The 15,246-nt window shown below is 37.4% G+C and overlaps 1 protein-coding gene across 3 annotated transcripts in view; it reads right to left on the minus strand.

Annotated features, from left to right (window-relative positions):
* The window catches only part of CYP39A1 (cytochrome P450 family 39 subfamily A member 1), a 74,222-nt gene that overhangs the window by 56,769 nt on the left and 2,207 nt on the right, over window positions 1-15,246 (minus strand). For 2 of the 3 annotated variants that reach the window (XM_019734713.2, XM_074333033.1), the window contains exons 2-5: window positions 8,520-8,655; window positions 6,057-6,231; window positions 4,452-4,601; window positions 3,429-3,522 (exon numbers count right to left, since the gene is read on the minus strand). In XM_019734713.2, the coding sequence (XP_019590272.2) occupies window positions 3,429-3,522; window positions 4,452-4,601; window positions 6,057-6,231; window positions 8,520-8,655 (555 nt within the window). Of the gene's footprint in view, window positions 1-3,428; window positions 3,523-4,451; window positions 4,602-6,056; window positions 6,232-8,070; window positions 8,182-8,519; window positions 8,656-15,246 lie in introns of those variants that run through there. The other variant, XM_019734714.2, reaches the window with a different exon arrangement.

Below are 15,246 nucleotides of genomic sequence, written 5' to 3' on the forward strand. Positions count from 1 at the left end.
GTTTGACCTGTATCCTCTCTCACTTAATGGATCCAAGAAGAGTTGTTGATTTTTCAGTCTGCTCAGTTTTTTATTTGTTGTTAGGATGAAGCGACAACTTCCAAGATTCTTACACGTAAAACTGGAACCTGGCTTAGTTATTTAAGAACTAGGTTACCTTGGACAAGTTACTCTAAGCTCTTGTGTCTCAGATTCCTCATCTACAACATGATCATAATATGGTACTAACCTCACAGGGTTGTTCTGAGAATAAAATGAGTTACTATTTATAAAGTGCTTAAATCAAAACTACATACCATGGGAGAGAAATCTACCAAGCCAATGTATTATAAATAGGGCAATTCTCTAAAACCAGAGACCTGACATTTGACTTGAAAGGAACCAGGTCAGATCATGGCCTCATCCAAGGCTACCTACTATATGATTGTGCTCAGGTCATCGCATGAATTCCATGAAGGTATTTTCTTCATAGACAGGTGTCCTCAGATTCGTCGGTGCCTATTGCCCATCGTGAGGATGAAATTCAGACACTGTAACATTTTCATGACGTTACTCATGAACTTGGAATCCTAAATAACTCAGGGTTAGGTGATAGAAATAATGGCAGCTAATGTCTAGTCACTGATTGCTAAGGCAGTACTGTTTTCAGTGCTTTATAAGTATTTAATCCATTCAATCTACCCAACTCCAGGAAGCAAATACTATTATCTTCATTTTACATTTGAGGAAATTGAGCATAAATAAGTTATGGAATTTTTGACAGGGACATATAGCTTGTAGATGGTCAGGCTGGGATTCGAACCCTGTGAGCATGGCACTGACTCCAGAGCCCACATTCCCAGCCACTATACTATCCTGTCCCATTAGAGACACAATCCATAACTCTCTTGGATTAGGGATGAAGAGAACTGCATTGTACCATAATGTAGTAGTTTTGCTTCCAATCCCACAACACAGAAAATAAATCACTATCAAAGAAAATATAAGCTGAGAGGTTGTTGTTGTTACTTAAGTAAGGCATGGAATGTTTCAAAAGTGATTAACCATTCTAATCCCCAGATTTCTAGTTTTAATAATCCCCAGTTTTCGGGGTCTGAAAGTTCTTGTGTGAAATGAGTAATGAATCTGTGAAATGTGTAACAGTAATACTATGCCTGGCATGGAGTAAACACCCCATAAAGGTTAGCAATGTCTTATTGGTTTTATAATAATGGATTAGCAGAACTGAAAATAGTTCAAGTATAAATTTCACTGAAAGCTGGCTTCTGTCCTACTTACAATATAAGCTGTTACAACACCTAGTTTATATTTCACGAAAAATCCTATGGATGTATTTCATTCTTTTGATATGCTATTCTGTGAATGAAAATACTAGTTATATATATATATATATATATATATATATATATATATATATATATAATAACATGGAAGAAATCACATTTGATGTTTATGATATGACAAAAATGTGTGTATAATATTTAAAAAAAAAAACCCAAACAAAACAACTTCATTCAGTATTCTGCTTAACTAGGCCACTGAAATCTACTTAGTGGTAGATAGAAGACAACACAATCTTCTATTTTCTTTAAAACGGGGGTATGAAAACGGGAACAGCAGTTCAGCGGGACTACTGCTGGAAGGAAACAGAATACATAGAAAAATGGAAGTTACACTGCTCGTGAATATCCACACTGAATTCTGTCTCAAAGTCTTAAACACTGGATTCGCTTCAGCTAAGTTCAAAATTTGCCTTTATTCAAAAAGGGAGTCAGACTACCTATGATTAAAAATGCCTCATTTCTTTAGAGTAAGAAAATAGATGCTATTATAGAAGTAGTGCTGGTAGGGAGTTTTACTTGGGGCATTGAAAACCCTGTTGCTAGGCTCATAGATTACAGATGTATCTGAGTGCAGCTTTTATACCCAAGTAATTTTACCCCTCAATCCTAGAAAATGATGCAGACAAAATGTGTGCTTGTCTTGGTCTGTTTGTGAGATAGGATCATTCGCTGAAACATAGTTTGTTAATGAAGGGCCAAAAGGATCGCTTTTTATTCTCTCAATTTAGGAGAAAGGTACCTAAACAAGCACACATTCCTTTTTCCTTGGGCTATCTTCCTCTACAGGGTCAAGGAGAGTTGTTTATGATGCTATCAAGACAAAAAAAAAAAAAAACTTTTGATGTCATCTTTAGATACTAAAAGATCTGAAGTGATTTTTTAAAATGATAATAACAGTGATAAGCTTTCAGGCAGTCCTTACATATTCTAAGCTTTACAAACATCAACTCAATTAATCCCCACCATTCTGAGGTAGGTGACAAAACTGAGGCCAAGAGATTACATATTATGCATTCTCAAGGTCATACAAGGGGGGGGGCGGGGCTGGATCTGAGCCCAGGCAGTCCAGACTAAACGAATTCCAGTCTCTGAGGGGTGGGTCTGAACAATCAGGCAATTTTCAAAAGCTCCCAGAGGTTCTAAGGAGCAGCCAGGACTGAGAACCATTCATTAGCAAGTATCGGAACCATCTGGAAAGCTGATTAACCACAAATCGCTTGGCTCTGCTCCCGTTTCTGACTGTGTGGTTTCCAAGTGACGTTGGTACCATCAGTCTGGGGGCCACACTTAAAGAACCACATACGTAGGGCGGCCAGATGGCTCAGTTGGTTAGAGCCCGTGCTCTTAACAACAAAGTTGCCTGTTCGATTCCCACGAGTGCCAGTGAGCTGTGCCCTCCACAACTAGATTGAAGACACCGACTTCATTTGGAGCTAATGGGTCCTGGAAAAACACACTATTCCCTAGTAAAAAATTTTTAAAAAAGAACCACATATGTAGACACTTAAGATATGAACACCTAATGCCCAGCTTTTCAAATTATTGTAGAGCTTTATTATCCATGTCTAATTTGCCATAACTCCCACCTGTCACTGTTGATACAGCCAACTGTATAATATCCAGAGGGTGCCAAAAAAATGAATACACATTTTAAGAAAGGAAAAAACTGTATTAAAATTATGCTGGTAACCACTTTGAGCACCTCTTGTAATTGCAGAAGTCAAACGTGACTGGCACTCATCTTTTGTTATCGGTATATATTATTACAATTTTAATACAGTTTTTTCATTTCTCAAAATGTGTATACAGTTTTCAGCACCCTCTGTATAAATAAAGAACCTCAGAATTTTGTTTTGTGATCTGTACCCTCTGGTATTTGCTATGTAGAAAGGATTAATACCTGCTTCACTGTTGTGAGGATATGACAATAAAATGTGTGTAAGTATGTCTAACACCAGTGCTTGGCACAAAAATGGTATCTAATCTCATGGTTTTTAACAAAAATATATTTTTAACAATCATACTTTATTACTGTCTTCGTCTTCATCTCATCTATTTTAGCAAAAAAAGCTAAGGTATACTTACCACGGAATTATCTTTTTCAGATTTGTATGCTTTTATATCTGGAATGTTTTTCTCAAAAAATGCTAGAAACCACCTTTTAGATTTTGACCAGTTGCTAAGTGAGAAAAAAAAAAATGTGTGTATAAATTAATTTGTAAGTACTTTAGGCGTAACAGGTCACAGTATAAACAGGGAAATGTCTACAGAATTATAATTATTTCTCCAAGTTTCTTTTTCATCTTCAGCTAGAATTTAATAAGAGGTACCCCTTCAGATTTATTCCTCTACAAGAAAAATAGCGAGGGGGCAATGCAGCCACATTTTAGTGTCTTTTGCAAATAAATGTTTAAATTCCTGTAGGATTAGCACTGAATTAAGAAAACAGGGCCCACATGGATCGATCTGCTTGGTCTACTTTTACTCTGGCTATTGTCAGTTACAAAAGGATGAAAAACTAGGACCCATTGCTGGATTAAGCCAGGAAAAGCAAACTGGCTGTAATCTCTTTCATATTTTCTGGCCATTAACCATTGTAGACCAATTGCCAAGAAATAAAAAAAACGTGAGTTACTTTGCATTCGAACCATTGTAGAAACATTTATCTGAACCAACTTTGAGAAATGCGTTTGACCACACCTATTTTTGCCTCAGAGGGAATGAGGACAATGTCTGATTCTGAAACGAGCCACACTTGATGATTTAACACGGATCCAAGCTGTAGCAATTAATGCGATAAGCTGTAAATAGGATAAAAAGCCTCAAAATAAATTCTTCATTTCATTCTCATATTCCTATTCATTCTCTCTCTCTCATCTTTGCTCCCAAATTTGTTTTAAAAAAAGGAAAACGTGTATCTCTTCTTCTGTACCTCCCTCAATGTATACACACACATACACACACACACCAAAAACTGGTCAAAAGAAATAGTTCTCTCTCTTCCACTTAAACTGCTGTTACATCTACTTAGAACAGAAGACATTAAGAGATGTATGCATCGGTGAGAAGAGCTTGGTCAATGAATTAATGACAGGCAACAACTTCTACCTCAGGAGAAATTCTGGCATCTGGGACCCATGCTCAAAACCTTCATCATAAGCTTCAAAATTCTGATAAAACTCCATTGTTTTCCTCTTGTTTGTGGGAAACAAACCTTTTTTAAAGAGCATATTCACACTGGCTGGATAAAGGAGATGCCTACAAGGAGAGAAACATATCAAAAGTCAGACCCAATGACCAAAAAAGAATATAAAATCAGAATACCAAAAAATGGCATTATTTCATAGCTATATATAAGGGGTAGATAATAATACATGACAGATTCTTTTGGGAAAACTCACCCTTAAGAGGTTTCAATATTTGCCTATTGTTGTCAAGACGACTTAGGGGTAACTGAAATTGTAGTCTTATTTATCTGAAGGTTTTAAAATGCTTTTTAAGTAAGCATTGTTAGATTCTGACAAATGTGAGATGAAATAAACACAGAAATAAATTGATTCAATGCAATTTTAACAAGCATTTATTTATAACTAAGATACAGTCCATTCTTTAGATAGCAGCAAAAAATAACCAAAGAATCAGGACAATATTAGTCACCGAATTTCCTAATCTTACAGGATCCTACAAATGTGAACTATTGCATATTGAAATACAGTACCTCTCAAGTTTTACTGTTAAGTGAATAAAATGATTATTGTGGCAAACTTAAGTAAATGAGTATCAATGATTTTTAATATGTCTCCGATTAGTAACACTAAGTACTAGTTATTTCATTTTTATTTTCCATCCCTTTCTCCCCAGAAATTGTTAAGGCTCTTCTTGCCCCCAAATTTCAAAGATATCTGAGAATTTGCGGTTTTGTCGCAGATATTGAACGTGCTAAGAGTTTGGTTGGTTGGTTGGTTTTCTTCGTTCTTTTCTCTCTTTCTTTCTGGACCACTAACAAAATATTAAATATTGTTCTGTTTTTATGAGCCTGAACTGTTGAATCTTGCCCTCAGTAACCCAGTATCCCACTGAGATGGAAAAGTGCCTAAGGAAACTTCAATTCCCACATCTCCTATGCATGTGGGGAATTTTTCTCATGGCTGCCATGCCCCAGCCCTTTGCCAGAAAGCTTCAAGAACATGGCTGACATGTGCTACTTGGCTCCCCTCTGCAGCCCTTTCCTGTCTCATCAGTCTCTCAGCACCTCCCCTCTAGGACGACCCTGGGGCACACTGACTTTGCTTCAGCCAACTTTCATGTCTCACAAACATCTCCTGGACGCCTGTTGTCTACTTGATTCGTCTCTCCTCTCCTTGGTTCTCTCAATGTCCACTTGTTGTAATAATCACAAATGGCACTGAATGTTTTATCAAAATTCTGATGGATACATGACAATTATAAGAGGTAAATCTTATATGCTCTACACAATTGTAGAGAATTACTGTAAATGTATTAAAATGTACTGGCTATTTGCTCACCATAAAACTATACTGCCAAACTGAAATTTTCTCATTAATTAGAATTTAAAATAGTAACATAATCTCTTAACTGCCTAGGTAGGTACAGTTCATTAATTCACCTGATAATTTTTGAAGTCCAATGTATGAATTCAAATTTTTTTATTTCAAAAGAACGAGATGAAATAATACTAATGCATCTATTTACCTTACTAAGTTGTTCAGGTCCATTGTCCCATGAGTGCCTAAATGGTCCAGTTGTTCATGTAATTCTTCAGTCAGCTGTCCAGTGAATTGACGTAGGTTGGAAGTACCTAGTTTCCCTTTCATTATGATATAAAGTTTTTCATGCAGTGCTAAAAAGATATTCTTTGGAATGGATGCTATAAACAGAGAAAACTATTTTCAAAAGAAGCAACAACTCCTTGAAGCAAACAGTAAGTATACCTCTAGTATTATTTGGTCAGTAGGAAATACAGACAGAGTCCACCAAATACATAAAATAACCTGTGAATAAAACTAGGTGAAGATTCAACCTATACTGTGAGATAGTAAAAGTCTGTAAGGTAGTTTACTTTAAGAGATGATCTCTAAATGAGTGATTAAGAAAGCCTCTGGGAAACACGTATCTAGTGATTTTATTTCCATGTTTAAAACCTTTCACTGGCTTCCCGTCCTTATCAAAGTTTACAAGGCTTTCTACCAATGTCCTAGCCGTCTCGTGGTATTTGCAGCCCTCCCCCTTCTAAATCTAGATTCCAGGCATATTGAAAACACACTCTTTTATGTTTCCCAGCATTTTTATGAGCTGTTCGATCTGCTCAGAACATTCTCTACTTGACCAACCTCACCCCACTCCCATACACCCACACCCACAAGCCCAAAATATTTCACGATTTCTATTTCTTTTTAAAGCAGCGTCTTGAATATGACTTCCACCAGGGAAGCCTTTCCAAAGCCCACGAATAACGCTGGGCCCACTATTTCCTTTTTACTAGTGTTCAGGATCCTTCCACAGTGCACACTCCCGGTTGGGTTAGAGTAGTGAGTATGACTGAGTATTTTTTACTCATTGTTCCTTTATATTCTTCTTTAAAATCCTGTTTGATGTCTTCAAACCTTGTTTCCCTGAAAATAAGACCTAGCTGGACTATCAGCTCTAATGCGTCTTTTGGAGCAAAAATTAATATAAGACCCGGTCTTATATTATATTACATAAGACCCAGTCTTATATTATAGTAAAATAAGATCAGATCTTGTATTAGATAAGACCCAGTCTTATATTATAGTAAAACAAGACCAGGTATTATATTATATTATATTATGTAAGACCCAGTCTTATATTATAGTAAAATAAGACTGGGTCTTATATTAATTTTTGCTCCAAAAGATGCATTATAGCTGATTGTCCAGCTGGATCTTATTTTCGGGGAAACATGGAAATAATTTTTTCAGAAAAAAATGTTTAATTTTGTATTTCATCATCTTGTTATATGTAGGTTAAGTTTTATGTAGGTTAATTAAAAGTAATTTTTAGATACCCTGGAGCACTCATCTCCTGTGTTAGGGAAATATATGAGAAGAATGAGAAGCTGTGTCAATAGTAAATATTAACACATTTTGTCTGTTACATAGAAATATTTAAACATGGAAGTCCCCAGGGGAGAGACAGGTATAAAAACTTGATCACTTCCATACACCTGACAGTTAAGTAAGCTGGTATATTTTTCTGAAGGCGTATGTGACCTTACAGATGAAGAGGCTTCCAAGTGTTTACATTCTTTGATTTGGAATTCCATAATCCAAATATCAAGAAGTACTAAACAGTCAAAAAAAATTTAACGCACATGCTGTAATTTTCATGCAGGCAAGAAGAAAAATAATCATGCTCTTTTGATCACTTCCAGCTTTTAAAACAAACTTTTGTTGTCTTAATAGCAAACAATGCACTAGAGGATACATGAAAAGGAACCTAAGAAAGAAACAAAAAGGGAAGCAAAGAGAAAGAAGCCACAGACAGTAGAAGCAAGCACAGGCATTGTGACTACAGAAAAGAACTGGGCTCAAAATGAAGCAGCTCTGCATTCTTGAAAGGACAAACAGCGTGAGCCTGCTTATCTGTGGCCTGGGAAGAAACACAGACAGTCACACAGGAAGCATGCTGAGCAGTGCAATCCAGCAGGCTCCGAGGATAGAGAATTGGCAAAAGGGTACCCACTTACCTTAACAGCCCTATGGAATACGGCAGGAAATGCCACTAGCAAAGGGCTTACTAAGCAGAATTCTACTTTCAGGGAGCAGAGTAGCAACATGTGCTCAAGCCAAGAGCTACAGCCTGTAGAACATTGTACACACAGTAGCAGAATGGTTAGCGGCATCTTGGGAGCTAGAACAGGATGCAGATTCTAAACATTGTCCACAGAAAACATCAGGGAGGCAGTAACCTCATCTCTTACACATCTGAGATCTAAATGTATTAGGCTGCTTATAATTTGTTTTTGCAACGACCAAACTCATTATATGCTCTTTTCTCCTTCTAGCCCTACTCTAAAGAGTAAAATAATGGGGCCTCATCATTCTTGACAAAGGAGTAAGGATGTGATTGTTACCTAAAACTAGTCCTGGATTCCAGTGCTGTATTTCAAATGAACTATCTGAAAATATTCTTTACCTGTACGATAGACGGGATTTTGCACGGCTAGTTCAAAATTTACTTCTTTGGATTTGAGAAACACATTAATTCCCTCTTCTTCCATAACAAAGGTCATTCGAATTCCCATAGCAAAGACAGTAAATATTGGTCCATACTGAAAAAAAAACCACATAAATACAGACTGTATTAGTAAACATCTCTGATAAATAAGTTACAGACAGGGCCATGCGTCATATATGTTTAAGATAGTGTTTAACAAGAACCCCAATGATGAAATGATAGTCAAGAAAAACATTACCATTATGTACTGTACTTAATTCTGAATGTTGACCGGTTCAGCCAACTCTATGTAAATACTAATTTATTCTGTCCTATTGGGACCGTGCTAAAGGTGCAACTGCTCGCCGCACGAAAGCAACACTTGAGAGATGAGGTTCCTGGAAAGAAAAGCAGGTTTATTCAAAATGCTGGCATTCTGGGACAATGGCCATCTCCAAGGCCACTCCCCCTCTCAGCATGGCCAAAGGTTTTATGGGCACATAAGAGACAGAACAAAGGAAAATGGGGTGGGGAGAGATGGTCTTAGCCTGGAATAAACAGTCATTGAAAAGGCACTTTCCACAGACTAGTTTGTTTCGGGGATAGGAGTGGATCTTCTGCAGATGTAAAAACTTCTTTCAAGTCAGTGTCCTGGAGGTTTCCTGGAGGAAACAGGGTCCTTGAGCCTGGTATGCATATGGTCTGGAGTAAACAGAATCATGGCACGTGGTATGCATAGTAAATGTATAGTAAACGGCGTCATTAAGGTTTTGGCAGGTAGAGAGAGGAGCAAAGAAAAGAAAAAAAAAACTTTCAAAAAGTCCCAAGCTAACCTACATTGTTAAATCGAATTACACTAGAGGTTTAAATCTCAAAATAGAAGATACAGTGTCAGCCTTACACTAATACTTAATCCTCCTCTGGATCATGTTACTATTTACTTGCACCTTCCTTTCTCGTAGTATGAATCATTAGATACAACTATTAAAAATTATGTGAAACTCTGACATTTGAACATTGTTTTCAAAATTCAATTGGTTAAAAACAACCTATAGCTCAACTTTGTTCAAGAGAAAGACATAAAATTGCTGACAGCTTTTACCATAAATCCATGGTCACTCAACCACGTTTTGCAATCCTAAAAAGTTCTCTAATGTGTTTACTTTCTCACTTTCCAAAATGACTATGTCACCTGTACCACTTGGCCCAACCCTCAGCACTGTGAGCGAGTGTTCCGAATTTGTAATTCACTGGGAAAATGGAAGCAATCAAGTACGAGAGCTCTCGACTTCTCACCCCCAAATCTTGCAAGGTGTACACATTGTACCCATTCTCCAGGCTTTCCCTGTTTAACACAGGTGGAAAGTCCTGCCCCTGTGAAATGCCAACAGTCCTTTCCTTGTGTTATAGATTCCACACTCTCTTACCTTGTCTTTGTTCTAATTTATGCCTTTACTCCCACATCATCAGCTTTACCCCCTCCATCAGATCACCCCTAATTGTCTATAAGCATAGTCTAGTGAGGGGTTTGATTTCAGGAAGTCTTCGAGTACAACTTTACTGGGGAACAAATATATCATTTTCACTGACCTCTCATTGTAATTTAGCATTTTCGTCAATTATGAATGTAGACAATTAACCACAGTCGTATCCATGAGTCTATCATCAAAAGAACCCACTATTCCAACTATACTTTCTTAGACTGTTTCTATTTGGCATCCATTCATCACAGAGCCAACTATAGATTGGAGATATTTTCTTATTCTTGCTGCTCTGGGACTGAAGGCCTCACCAACCAGGGAGACTGCCCGCCCAGGGCTAGCCAATTCTTACACACAGCAAGGGCTCAGCCAGCCAAGAGCATACCTTTCATATGCAAACCAACGAATCTTGCCCCAACTGTCTCCTTATCTAATTCTCAAATACCAAGACCAATATTTCCCTGGGATGCCCTATGCCATCCCAGGGCCAGGTACCAGGCAATGAGAGACCACCCCTAAAGTCCTCAGGAATTATTCAAACCACTATCCACTCCTAAATTGTTTACCCTGCCCTGCCCTCCCTGGCAGGAAACCCCAATAAAGGCTCTGGCGTAGGCTTTTCTCTTGCTCCTGTCTTCTGCTTCCTGACTGACACTGGAGCTTTCTCCGGTGGCTTTGCCTGGTATGCAGTGACCCTCTGGGACCTCTGAGTATAATAACCTTCCTCCTTCCGTGCTTCATTTTCATTTCCCCGGTGGCCACCGTGACGTTACCATTCCATATCCAAGATATACACTCTGAGAACAACCACCCATATTCTTATATCCCATTATAGTTATTATAAGTATCTCTAAATACCATTTATGCTCATCACTAGTTCAGTATTACAGTCATTTCTGACTTGCCTTGAACTGGCCCACAGTTGTGGGCACTGTCAGGCCACTTGTGGCCAGGATAATCATAAAGCCACCAAACTGAAGTCTCCTTTTCTTTCACTGGGGACCCAGAGATCTACATTGTGCTTCAATATGCCCTGTCTACAACTGTTTGTTAGTCAGTACTCAGAAGATGAGTAATTTTCATTGTTTAAGTTTTGTCCGCATGTGAATTCTTAACGTCCCAAAGGAAAGGGTCCCTTTGTAACATGAATAGGCACCCAGTCCACAGTGTGGACAGCCAAGTTCAAACAGACAATCGTTGCGATAAAGGCTGCCAAGTGGTATTTAAAGTAACTTATGGAAAAAGACTGCACAGCACACATGCTCTTGGGTGGGGTTACAAATTCTGTGACAAAGCGTTTTTTGTCTTCCTTGCTTTCCTCCCGTGTTTTGTGCAATGTCAGCACTGAGGGTTATGAAGTAAAGAGAAGCACATGCAGTATGTAATAGAAGTGGTGCTTGTATTTTTCTATTACACTTTTTATTTTGAGAGAACTGTAGCCTAACATGCCGTTGTAGGAAACAATACAGAAAGATCCCAAGTCCCCATTACTCTGCTTCCCTTTGTGGTAACACCTTGCAAAGCTATGGTACAGAATCATAGCCAAGCTAACGACATTGATAAAGGCAAGATACAGAATATTTCCATCACCACGAAGATACCACGTTTCCCTTTTATAGCCAGAACCATTTCCCTCCTGCTGCCACTTCCTCCTAAACCCTTGGCAACTACTAATCTGTTCCCCATTTCTGCAATATTGAATTTCAAGAATGTTATATAAATAGAGTCATATAGTAGGATGGAAACATTGGGGATTGGCTTTTTTTTCACGTGGCATAATTCACTTGAGATCCATTCAGATTGCTGTATGTATCAATAGTTTATTCCTTTATATTTTGAGTAGCATTCCATGGTATGGATATGCCATAGTTCGTTTAAACATTGTTGAAGCGAGTTTGTGTTGTTTTCAATTTCAGGCTACTATGAATAAAGTTGTTATAAACATCCATGTACAGGCTTTTGTGTGAACGAACCTAAGTTTTCAGTTCTCTAGGTTAAGTGTCCAGAGTGTAATTGCTGGGTCATATGGACCAGCTTTTCCATCAGCAATTTTACCATTTTACATTTCCACGAGCAATATATGAATGACCCAGTTTCTTTGTATCCTTACCAGCATTTTGGTAATGTCATTATTTTTTATTTAGCCATCCTGATAGGTGTATAGTGATGTCTCGTTGTGGTTTTTATTGGTATATCCTTAATTGTGAATGATGTTGAACATTTTTTCATGTGTTCATTTGCCATCTATATATCCTCTTCAGTAACGTATCTGTTCATGACATTTGCCCATGTTTAAGTGGGATTGTTGTGTTTTTTCTTTAATCTTGAGTACTGAGAGTTCTTTATGTATTCTCGATACTAATCCTTTGTTAGATATGTGGCTTGCAAATATTTTCTCAGTCTATAGACTGTCATTTCATCCTCTTAAATGGAGACTTTCATGTTTTAATATTTCTGTTTAACAGACAAAATATACTAATATTTACTCTTGAGCCAGCTGCCCATTCCGCTAATGTATTACCCGCCCCCCACCACTGAGAAGATGAATGCTCCAGGGTATCTAAAAATTATTTTTAATTAACCTACATAAAACGTAACCTATACATAATAGGATGATGAAACACAAAATTAAAAGTTATTTTTTCAAAAAGTCACTTTGAAGAAAATAAAATAGGATCACAGAAAAATATAAAGGAATAATAAGTTAAAAAACTCAGTCATATTCTCACAACCCCAACCCAACTGGGAGTGTGCACTGTAGAAAGAGCATGAACACTAATATAAAGGAAATAGTGGGGCCAACACTATTCATGGGGTTAGGAAACTAGGCAGCTGGAGGACAAAAATGAAAATACTTTTCATTGTATATATGGTTATGTTTTTAGAATATAAACCAATTTGAAAAAAAAACAACACAACTTTTTTTTAAAGAAGATGGATTTCCAATTTTGGTAGTGACACGGTGGCAACTTCTATCTGAATTGCTCCACTTCTTTCCTAGAAGCCACAGAAAGCCACAAGGAGAATGAAACAAATACAAACACAAGCAACAGATTAAGATTAACCGGAAGAAAATCTACAAACTACGCAAGTGTAGCTCATAGCACCTGAAACGAGCAGAATTGCCTGTGGAAGCTACAACAGTGCAAAGGGGGGAAATGAGGCATGTGCAGGGGGTGTAATAATGGAAAGGCTGAGAAATATACACTCTGAGATAGGCTAGGGCTGGAACCACTGTGAAATCAGCTAAAATAAACAGGGCATGGATATTGGGGGAGGTATCAAAAGATCCCACGGAAACTATTCATAGGATTCCAGAAAAGCGCCACCTTCAAAAAATGAAGAGAACACCCAAGAAGACAGAGCTGTGTCTCTTAGTAGAAGCAGCAGATATCAAAGAAAGGTAGTGAGAGCTCAAGTGATTAGAAAAAATCTAATCTACTGAAAAGTAGAGAAGCCTTGGCAGCACAGAGGCACTATATTTTCGCTGTAGCAAGAGAGGATACCAAACTTAAGCTGAGAAACCTGGAGAGCAACTACCCCCAACAAAATGTCCTGCTTACAGCTGGTCCAAGACAACTCCACTCCTTAAAACATGATTAAACAAAAGGGAAAAATTCAGCACTGTAAGAAAAATTCTTTAATTAAAAAAAAAGAGAGAGAGAACTTCTGACACATAAAGAAACTCACAGCAGAATACAATTAGAAATTCACCAAAAATTATTTTGCCAGAGTAGCTGAAAACTACAATGCAAAATTATTTTTGTGAATTAAAAAAAAACTTAATGTCATAATTGCAGCTGCAAAGAAAATAAAGCAAAAATATAAGAAACCCATGGAAGAAATAGCTAGACAATAGAGAAAATTTAGGAAATAAAGGAACTCAGGAAAGGAAGAGACAATAAATACAGTTCCAAATAAAAGACAACTATTATATGAAGCACAAGGGAGACTTACAGCCCATAAAAAACCAAACTAAGAGTCTAAGGAAAAGAGTATAGAAATGTGAAAAATACAAAAAATATCAATAAACTAGAAAAGAATTGCAGGGAAAATGACAGCTATAGAAGATAGGCAGAAGAGATTAAACCTATGCATAATTGGACCTCTTTCCCAAACTCCAATTCGTTTATCCAACTGCTTAATTCAACATCTCTACTTGGATGTCAACACCCCAAACTCCTGCATATCTAAAGCTGACCTTCCCTCCCAGTGAGTTTTGCAATCTTGTCCGTCTCACTTGATGGCAATCTACTTTCTTGTTTCTCAAGCCAAACTTCTTGGAGTCCCCTTTAACTCTTTTCATTGGTTTACATACTACATTCATTACACCTGTAAATCTTGTTGCTTCCATCTTCAAAATATATCCAGCCATTTCTCAGACTTCCACTGCTACCACCATGGTCCAAGCCACCATGATCGCAAGCTTGAATTATTGCAATAATCTTCAAATTATCTTCCTTCTTTTATGTCCCTATTTTTAATAGAGCAGTCAAAGTGACCCTTCAAATTTTAAATCAGATCACATCACTTCTCTGCTCAAAACACTCAAAAGTTTTCCTATTTCAATTTAAGTTACAAATGCATTTACACTTTGAATCTGATAATTTACTCTACAGATATACTTGCACATACAGAAATGACCATTGTTGTTACATTATTTATGATAGTAAAATAAGAGAAACAAACCATGTCCATCATTAAGGGACTGTTTAAATGAACTACAGTTCCGGGAATACTTTGCAGCTTTTAAAACAAATACATGCTTATGTCTTTGTGTAGGATGTGATAGAACCAGGTGAGCCAAGGATCTTACTGCCAACTAGGAAAACGGATAAATTACAAAGATCATATTTTTAAAGGCATCAGAGGATTGGGGAAACAATAAGAACTACTAAATGGACTAAAACTCTGCAGAGGAGAGAACTGTGCAGAAGTGAACAAACAATAGGTCACTATTTATTGCCCTGGTGGTATCTGTGAATTGTGGGTATGGGCTGAAGATCAGGACTGAAATTGGTACCTTCAAAAAATCTATAGCTAGTATGATACTTAATGGTGAAATATTTAACACATTTCCCCTAAGATTAGGAAAAAGACAAGCCTGTCTACTCTTACCACTTCTATTCCATAATATATTAGAAGTCCTACTGACTGTAATAACGCAAGAAAAAGAAATAAAAGATAAAGATGGGAGGGGGAAATAAACTGATCTCTTTGCAGGA

This window comes from Rhinolophus sinicus, linkage group LG05 (genome assembly GCF_036562045.2).
Source record: "Rhinolophus sinicus isolate RSC01 linkage group LG05, ASM3656204v1, whole genome shotgun sequence".
NCBI lineage: Eukaryota > Metazoa > Chordata > Mammalia > Chiroptera > Rhinolophidae > Rhinolophus > Rhinolophus sinicus.